Source organism: Embiotoca jacksoni, unplaced genomic scaffold (genome assembly GCF_022577435.1).
Source record: "Embiotoca jacksoni isolate LCO1_2020_lvr unplaced genomic scaffold, fEmbJac1.0.p SCAF_24, whole genome shotgun sequence".
NCBI classification, from domain to species: domain Eukaryota; kingdom Metazoa; phylum Chordata; class Actinopteri; family Embiotocidae; genus Embiotoca; species Embiotoca jacksoni.
In genome coordinates this window covers 447304-456622 of record NW_027185375.1, presented here as the reverse complement: position 1 = coordinate 456622, position 9319 = coordinate 447304, and the positions used below count along the sequence as shown (strand labels likewise).

At 36.1% G+C, this 9319-nt stretch overlaps 2 protein-coding genes across 4 annotated transcripts in view; both read right to left on the bottom strand.

The window, feature by feature from the left end:
* Positions 1-376: 376 nt before the first annotated feature.
* LOC138203888 (C-type mannose receptor 2-like) lies at positions 377-3417 on the bottom strand. The gene is made up of 4 exons (XM_069158898.1): positions 3347-3417; positions 2789-3166; positions 1919-2257; positions 377-1298 (listed from the first exon to the last, which is right to left on the bottom strand). Exons 1-4 carry the CDS (start codon positions 3390-3392, stop codon positions 955-957), a joined length of 1107 nt encoding a protein of 368 aa, XP_069014999.1. The 5' UTR covers positions 3393-3417; the 3' UTR covers positions 377-954.
* Positions 3418-4437: 1020 nt separating this feature from the next.
* The window catches only part of LOC138203885 (C-type mannose receptor 2-like), a 45747-nt gene continuing 40865 nt past the window's right edge, over positions 4438-9319 (bottom strand). Inside the window, exons 1-5 of one of the 3 annotated variants that reach the window (XM_069158893.1) lie at positions 8855-8912; positions 7937-8018; positions 7377-7754; positions 6511-6846; positions 4438-5884 (exon numbers count right to left, since the gene is read on the bottom strand). In XM_069158893.1, the coding sequence (XP_069014994.1) occupies positions 5541-5884; positions 6511-6846; positions 7377-7754; positions 7937-7994 (1116 nt within the window). In that variant the 5' untranslated portion in view covers positions 7995-8018; positions 8855-8912 and the 3' untranslated portion in view covers positions 4438-5540. Of the gene's footprint in view, positions 5885-6510; positions 6847-7376; positions 7755-7936; positions 8019-8854; positions 8913-9319 lie in introns of those variants that run through there. The other 2 variants (XM_069158895.1, XM_069158894.1) reach the window with 2 other exon arrangements.

Below are 9319 nucleotides of genomic sequence, written 5' to 3'. Positions count from 1 at the left end.
AAGCTGATACCTATAACGCATCATATGACTTAAATTTGACTCTGTAGCTCAGTGTTTACCTTTTATAGATTTCTTTAATTTCCTCATTAACTGTTGCATAAATATTACGAGGAAACACCAGAACACAAAAGTGTACCATCTGTTTTGCAGCTATAGATTATCCCAGTGTGGATCATATCGTATGATATTTGCCTGTAACATAAGTAAGCTCTGTGTTTCCCCCATGTCGTGTTGGCAGGACTGTGCTGCTATCTGATTAGATATTAATAAGCCCTGCAAAGTGCATGTCTCATTTATGATAGTGGTCACTTTAACAAAGGTTTTTCCTTTAATTATAACAGTAAATGCATCAATTATAAGAAAAAAGGGAAATGTATATTTTTGGGTAATTTTTATTTCTATTCGTTGAGTAATTAAGTACATCTTCTGAACAATTGTGTTTGTGTTTTCAATCTCGGATAAAATGCAAAAGTAAATGAGCATCAGAAGCCACTCTGTACTTCTACAGTAAGTTCAACAACACAGTTCAATTATCCATTTCAACAAAACTCCCTAAACTGTAATTATGACATAAACTTGAGTTTACATAATATAACCATCACCAGAAAAATCTAGTCTATTGGTGTACCTTTACCGAATGTGACAGATAAACACACGTAACATGAGATAAAAAAAAAAAAAAAATCCCCCTTTAAGAAAGAAAGAAAGAGAAAACACACACTTAAATGTAAAATGTACAAATGATGACTGATATTCTCAATTCTCAAATCTCAATTCCCCTCAATGTGGAATCTACAGTTAGCGTTTGGTCTTTTCCAGTGGGGAGTTCTACATTTCCACAAATACCTTTCCAAAAAAAAAAAGAAAAAAAGTCTAAACTTCTTTAAAAGTAACACAACCAAAAACAAAGTGTGTACATGAAGAGAAAGTGTGTCAGCAGTGAGTAGAAGGGTTTTAATTCTTAGAGCAGATGAAATTAAACGTTTGATTATCCATTTGTTTGACCCACTCATGTTGTCCTCCGCTCTTCATGGCTCCAGACATGTCGCATTCATCGGTTTTCTCTGAGTCCCAGTTTTTGTAGCCGACCACCTCGTCGCTGACCCAGAACCAGAAATCCAGCGTGCAGGTGTAGCGCAGTCCCAGCCAGACGAAAGGAGTCGAGGCGTTCTTGGCTTTCTCCTGGACCCATCTCTGCTCGGCTCGGTTAGTGATGGTGACCAGGTCACTGTAGTTCTTTCTGCAGTAATACAAGGCGTCCTCCCAGGTCTTATTTTCTTTGATCAGAATCACCTTATCTGTCATTGAGAGGAATGTACACACCAGCTCTGTTCAGGTTATTGTTGAGAACTCTGGGCTTTCAATTTTAAATGGATTTTTGAATACCAAACAAATGTCATCAAATTTTCTCTGTGCAAGTTTGAATTAAAACTCTATGACCATTCCCCGTCTACCCCCATTCCTCACCGCGGCATTAACAAGATAAGATATTTAATTGAGATTAAGATGATAATGACACTATAAAAAAATATTGCAGCAATAAAACAAGAAACTAACAATTAAAGAAAATAGTATGTACCTTTACTAATACCAAAATAAATATCGTCACTTTGTCGTTCGGTAACAATTAGATATCTTCATATTTTGAAATAATCTCTGGGAAAGTCTGAGTCCAAAACAATATTCTAGACCAATTTTTATTTCCACGCCTACCCTGGGCATTAACAAGATAACATTTGTAATAAATAACGACACTAAAAAACAATTATTGCACAAAAACTAACAATGAACAAAGGAGATGGAGCTTATGTAGGTGTGAAGTAAAAGTTCACAGAATGTAAATGTCTGAAATAAATACACTTACTACTTGAAGAGATGTTGTGTAATCTCCATAGATAAGAAATAAATAAAAACTCACCCTCATAACAGAAGAAGGGTTTTTTCTCAGTACAGTTGCCATTCCTCCATAAACCATCTTCATCCAACATGATCTTGGCACAGTTCCCCGGCTGGTCTTTAAATTCCACATCCCAGTGTCTGAAATAGGAGCCGAACCCGTTTGACCACCTCCAGGTGTCTCTGAACAGGCCAATCCAAAATCTCTCCCAGTCAGCTGGGACTGTCTCATTCCTGAAGAGTTTGGCTGTCTGCCAGACTCCACTGATCAGGTCTGTGTGATTCTTTCTGCAGTACCTCTGAGCTTCAAGCCAAGTCTTCTCTTCATTAATCGGAAAGAATTCTTTTGATGCATTCTTTCCTGTGAAGGAAAAGCACAAACTTACATCACAGTACTCAGCGGGCCTGGTCATGTGTTTGTCACCTAAAGTGTTGCTGAGTATCTGTCATGTCATTAACTGGCAAGTATATTAAGAAATTCACCTTTTTGTCAAGGTTTTAAGTCTCAGAAAATTCAATTTTTTTCTAATTTTTTTAAACAGGGTGAAACAATATTGTTAAATATATAATCCTAATTCCACTAGTTTAATCAAGTACTGTTGATTTCTTTTCAAATTGATTTTTAAAAATTGTTTTGTCAGAATTTGTATATTAATACGAACAAGTGGAATTTTATCACCGCAATTAACAGTTAATGTCACTTATTGAAATAAACTGCAGGAATTATAAGCGTTGTTTAAAGGCTGGTTAAATTTGGACTTTCAGGTATATTATCAGCCAAGTGTTTACTTAATTTGACGTGAAAGGCAGACGTATATGTCAAAATGGAAAACAAATGTTGGAAAAAGTGATGTGCTAAATACCCTTAGCATTATTAACCTCATATTCTCACCGTTGTAGCAGACAAACTTCAGTTTGTGACTACAAAGGACATCTTGCCATTTTCTGTTGTGCATTCGCACACAGTTCTCAACACCTCCCTGATCATTCGGCTCTCCTGAACTCCATTTTTCTTTATTTTCTTTGTACTCCACCCAAGGCAGAGACCAGTGCCACGTCCTGTTGGCGTCTGTGTGGTTTTTCAGCCCGATCCAGGCTTCCTCTTTATTCACTGGACGTTTACTGAGGAGTCTCTTCATGTCTCTCATGTTGTTCACTGTGGCCAGGTCAGTGTGCTTCTGTCTGCAGTAGTTCTGGGCATCAGACCACGTCTTGCTCATGTTAATGTAGTGATACGAGTAGACTTGACCTGTGATGAAGCAACACTGACCTAAAAACAGAGATGAAGGAACACTGACTATGATTTAAATTAGGCTTTGAGGGCAGTTATTTACTAAGCAGTGTCCAAGTTTTATAGAAATCTAGATGAAGCCGTAGTGATCATTAAAATAAAATGTATACCAAACATACATAAGTGGCACGTGTGGAGATGGTGAGACGATGCACTTACCCATCAGAGTGATCAGGAACAGACTCCACTTCATCTTTGAAATCATTCAAAAGACACTTAACCTGTTGAACTAAAATAATTAAATAAATATCTAAATACTTAATATCAAGGTTAAAAAAAAAAAAAAAAAAAAAAAGCACCTCCCTCCATTGTAGAGTTCAGTCTTTTTAAAGGAAGAGGAATAGAAGAGGGTAGCAAATACAGTCAAACCAGAATTAACAGTAAGTTACATTTTAGCCCGTTAGGTTAATACAAGGTCCTTCAATAGATATCTGTAGACGCTAAGAAGAAGCGAGTTTCGCTGCTACTATTGTAGATTTCGTTTCCGTCAGGTATTTAAAGTTGACAGACGAAATAACAGTTAAAAACCATATAAATTGTGATTGAACTTTACCAGAGTTTTTTTTTTTTTTTTTTTTAAATATATATATAATTTTTCTTCTGAAAAGTGCTGCGTCCGGAAACGACGCGAAGAGATAGAACCAAAACAGTAAATTTGCCGACCAAACAGAAAAACAATGAGCCTAAACCAGCTGCAAATATCTGTACATATAAGGGAAGCTGCAGATTCTGGTGATAATTGTCTGTAGATTCATCATACGAACAACCGCTCTTACATTTTGACAGAGTCATTTGATACGTTCTTTTTTCTGAATGTCGAGTATCGACACTTTATAAAGGCAGCAGGCTTTATGTATCTTGTTGTGGTATTCATACTCCATTTAAATTACAGAGGCTTAAATTAATTTGAAAAGATACAGGCAATTATTAAATCTAATTTTCTGGCAAATTAAAAACTTAATGTGTGATATGAATCAGATTTTAGATACAAAATATTAACGAACCACATGAACTAAAGAAATAAGAAGAAGCCTCTTCACACAGGTGGAGTTTAAACGTACCTCTAGTTGCCTCTTCTCTCCTTCGTTTGCTGTTAGAAGACCGGTGCTCAGTAACAAGATGCTCACTAACACGGAGAACTCATGGAGCCAGTTTATATCAGCATTTTAACATTCAAACAGGAAGAAGTGCACATCAGTTATTCAAAAGAGGGTGAGGTCATTTGCATTTGTCAGAGAAAAACAAGTGTGAAATGTTAAAATGATTTATTAGGAAAATAACAACACGTAAGCAAGATGTATTTTGAAGGTTCGTTTCTCGTTCTAAAAATAAAAAGTATACATTTTGAAGATCAACTTTTACCCCTGTGTTGGGCTAACATCTGTGTTTGAAGCTGATACCTATAACGTATCATGACTTAAATTTGAGTCTGTACCTCAGTGTTTACCTTTTATAGATGTCTTTAATTTCCTCATTAACTGTTGCATGAATATTACGAGGAAACACCAGAACACAAAAGTGTATCATCTGTTTTGCAGCTATAGATTATCACAGTGTGGATCATATCGTATGATATTTGCCTGTAACATAAGTAAGCTCTGTGTTTCCCCCATGTCGTGTTGGCAGGACTGTGCTGCTATCTGATTAGATATTAATAAGCCCTGCAAAGTGCATGTCTCATTTATGATAGTGGTCACTTTAACAAAGGTTTTTCCTTTAATTATAACAGTAAATGCATCAATTATAAGAAAAAAGGGAAATGTATATTTTTGGGTAATTTTTATTTCTATTCGTTGAGTAATTAAGTACATCTTCTGAACAATTGTGTTTGTGTTTTCAATCTCGGATAAAATGCAAAAGTAAATGAGCATCAGAAGCCACTCCGTACTTCTACAGTAAATTCAACAACACAGTTCAATTATCCATTTCAACAAAACTCCCTAAACCGTAATTATAACATAAACTTGTGTTTACATAATATAACCATCACCAGAAAAATCTAGTCTATTGGTGTACCTTTACCGAATGTGACAGATAAACACACGTAACATGAGATAAAAAAAAAAAAAAAAATCCCCTTAAAGAAAGAAAGAAAGAAAGAGAAAACTCACACTTAAATGTAAAATGTACAAATGATGACTGATATTCTCAATTCTCAAATCTCAATTCCCCTCAATGTGGAATCTACAGTTAGCGTTTGGTCTTTTCCAGTGGGGAGTTCTACATTTCCACAAATACCTTTCCAAAAAAAAAAAAAAAAAAAAAAAAAAGTCTAAACTTCTTTAAAAGTAACACAACCAAAAACAAAGTGTGTACATGAAGACAAAGTGTGTCAGCAGTGAGTAGAAGGGTTTTAATTCTTAGAGCAGATGAAATTAAACGTTTGATTATCCATTTGTTTGACCCACTCATGTTGTCCTCCGCTCTTCATGGCTCCAGACATGTCGCATTCATCGGTTTTCTCTGAGTCCCAGTTTTTGTAGCCGACCACCTCGTCGCTGACCCAGAACCAGAAATCCAGCGTGCAGGTGTAGCGCAGTCCCAGCCAGACGAAAGGAGTCGAGGCGTTCTTGGCTTTCTCCTGGACCCATCTCTGCTCGGCTCGGTTAGTGATGGTGACCAGGTCACTGTAGTTCTTTCTGCAGTAATACAAGGCGTCCTCCCAGGTCTTATTTTCTTTGATCAGAATCACCTTATCTGTCATTGAGAGGAATGTACACACCAGCTCTGTTCAGGTTATTGTTGAGAACTCTGGGCTTTCAATTTTAAATGGATTTTTGAATACCAAACAAATGTCATCAAATTTTCTCTGTGCAAGTTTGAATTAAAACTCTATGACCATTCCCCGTCTACCCCCATTCCTCACCGCGGCATTAACAAGATAAGATATTTAATTGAGATTAAGATGATAATGACACTATAAAAAAATATTGCAGCAATAAAACAAGAAACTAACAATTAAAGAAAATAGTATGTACCTTTACTAATACCAAAATAAATATCGTCTCTTTGTCGTTCGGTAACAATTAGATATCTTCATATTTTGAAATAATCTCTGGGAAAGTCTGAGTCCAAAACAATATTCTAGACCAATTTTTATTTCCACGCCTACCCTGGGCATTAACAAGATAACATTTGTAATAAATAACGACACTAAAAAACAATTATTGCAAAAAAACAAAAACTAACAATGAACAAAGGAGATGGAGCTTATGTAGGTGTGAAGTAAAAGTTCACAGAATGTAAATGTCTGAAATAAATACACTTACTACTTGAAGAGATGTTGTGTAATCTCCACTGATAAGAAATAAATAAAAACTCACCCTCATAACAGAAGAAGGGTTTTTTCTCAGTACAGTTGCCATCCCTCCATAAACCATCTTCATCCAACATGATCTTGGCACAGTTCTCCGGCTGGTCTTCAAATTCCACATCCCAGTGTCTGAAATAGGAGCCGAACCCGTCTGACCACCTCCAGGTGTCTCTGAACAGGCCGATCCAAAAATGGTCATTGCTGACGGTGACATTCTCATCCCTGGATTTGTTTAACTGCCAGACTCCACTGATCAGGTCTGTGTGATTCTTTCTGCAGTACCTCTGAGCTTCAAGCCACGTCTTCTTTTCATCAATCAGATAGAATTTTTTTGATGCATTCGTTCCTGTGAAGGAAACGCACAAACTTAAATCACGGTACTCAGCGGGCCTGGTCATGTGTTTGTCACCTAAAGTGTTGCTGAGTATCTGTCGTGTCATTAACTGGCAAGTATATTAAGAAATTCACCTTTATGTCAAGGTTTTAAGTCTCAGAAAATTCAATTTTTTTTAATTTTTTTAAACAGGTTGTAACAACATTGTTAAATATATAATCCTAATTCCACTGGTTTAATCAAGTACTGTTGATTTCTTTTCAAATTGATTTTTAAAAATTGTTTTGTCAGAATTTGTATATTAATACGAACAAGTGGAATTTTATCACCGCAATTAACAGTTAATGTCACTTATTGAAATAAACTGCAGGAATTATAAGCGTTGTTTAAAGGCTGGTTAAATTTGGACTTTCAGGTATATTATCAGCCAAGTGTTTACTTAATTTGACGTGAAAGGCAGACGTATATGTCAAAATGGAAAACAAATGTTGGAAAAAGTGATGTGCTAAATACCCTTAGCATTATTAACCTCATATTCTCACCGTTGTAGCAGACAAACTTCAGTTTGTCACTACAAAGGACATCTTGCCATTTTCTGTTGTGCATTCGCACACAGTTCTCAACACCTCCCCGATCATTCGGCTCTCCTGAACTCCATTTTTCTTTATTTTCTTTGTACTCCACCCAAGGCAGAGACCAGTGCCACGTCCTGTTGGCGTCTGTGTGGTTTTTCAGCCCGATCCAGGCTTCCTCTTTATTCACTGGACGTTTACGGAGGAGTCTCTTCATGTCTCTCATGTTGTTCACTGTGGCCAGGTCAGTGTGCTTCTGTCTGCAGTAGTTCTGGGCATCAGACCACGTCTCGTTCATGTTAACGTAGTGATACGAGTAGACTTGACCTGTGATGAAGCAACACTGACCTAAAAACAGAGATGAAGGAACACTGACTATGATTTAAATTAGGCTTTGAGGGCAGTTATTTACTAAGCAGTGTCCAAGTTTTATAGAAATCTAGATGAAGCCGTAGTGATCATTAAAATAAAATGTATACCAAACATACATAAGTGGCACTTGTGTGGAGCTGGTGAGACGACGCACTTACCCATCAGAGTGATCAGGAACAGACTCCACTTCATCTTTGGCCTGGTAGATGAAATCATTCAAAAGACACTTAACCTGTTGAACTAAAATAATCAAATAAATATCTAAATACTTAATGTCATGGTTAAAAAAAAAAAAAAAAAAAAAAAAAAAAAAAAGCACCTCCCTCCATTGTAGAGTTCAGTCTTTTTAAAGGAAGAGGAATAGAAGAGGGTAGCAAATACAGTCAAACCAGAATTAACAGTAAGTTACATTTTAGCCCGTTAGGTTAATACAAGGTCCTTCAATAGATATCTGTAGACGATAAGAAGAAGCGAGTTTCGCTGCTACTATTGTAGATTTTGTTTCTGTCAGGTATTTAAAGTTGACAGACGAAATAACAGTTAAAAACCATATAAATTGTGATTGAACTTCACCAGTTTTTTTATTTTTTGTTATATATATATATAATTTTTCTTCTGAAAAGTGCTGTGTCCGGAAACAACGCGAAGAGATAGAACCAAAACAGTAAATTTGCCGACCAAACAGAAAAACAATGAGCCTAAACCAGCTACAAATATCTGTACATTTAAGGGAAGCTGCAGATTCTGGTGATAATTGTCTGTAGATTCATCATACGAGCAACCGCTCTTACATTTTGACAGAGTCATTTGATACATTCTTTTTTCTGAATGTCGAGTGTAGACACTTTATAAAGGCAGCAGGCTTTATGTATCTTGTTGTGGTATCCATACTCCATTTAAATTACAGAGGCTTAAATTAATTTGAAAAGATACAGGCAATTATTAAATCTAATTTTCTGGCAAATTAAAAACTTAACGTGTGATATGAATCAGAATTTAGATACAAAATATTAACGAACCACATGAACTAAAGAAATAAGAAGAAGCCTCTTCACACAGGTGGAGTTTAAACGTACCTCTAGTTGCCTCTTCTCTCCTTCGTTTGCTGTTAGAAGACCGGTGCTCAGTAACAAGATGCTCAATAACACGGAGAACTCATGGAGCCAGTTTATATCAGCATTTTAACATTCAAACAGGAAGAAGTGCACATCAGTTATTCAAAAGAGGGTGAGGTCATTTGCATTTGTCAGAGAAAAACAAGTGAAATGTTAAAATGATTTATGAGGAAAATAACAACACGTAAGCAAGATGTATTTTGAAGGTTCGTTTCTCGTTCTAAAAATAAAAAGTATACATTTTGAAGATCAACTTTTACCCCTGTGTTTGAAGCTGATACCTATAACGTATCATATGACTTAAATTTGAGTCTGTACCTCAGTGTTTACCTTTTATAGATGTCTTTAATTTCCTCATTAACTGTTGCATGAATATTACGAGGAAACACCAGAACACAAAAGTGTATCATCTGTTTTGCAGCTATA

Bases quoted from the DNA above. Each gene is read 5' to 3' on its own strand.
- LOC138203888 (XM_069158898.1), bottom strand. From the start codon at position 3,392: ATGATTTCAAAGATGAAGTGGAGTCTGTTCCTGATCACTCTGATGG. The intron at 2,258-2,788 runs GTGAGAATATGA...TTTCCTTCACAG, and splicing joins GAAGTTTGTCTGCTACAACG to GAAAGAATGCATCAAAAGAA. The intron at 1,299-1,918 runs GTGAGTTTTTAT...TCTCAATGACAG, and splicing joins ACCCTTCTTCTGTTATGAGG to ATAAGGTGATTCTGATCAAA.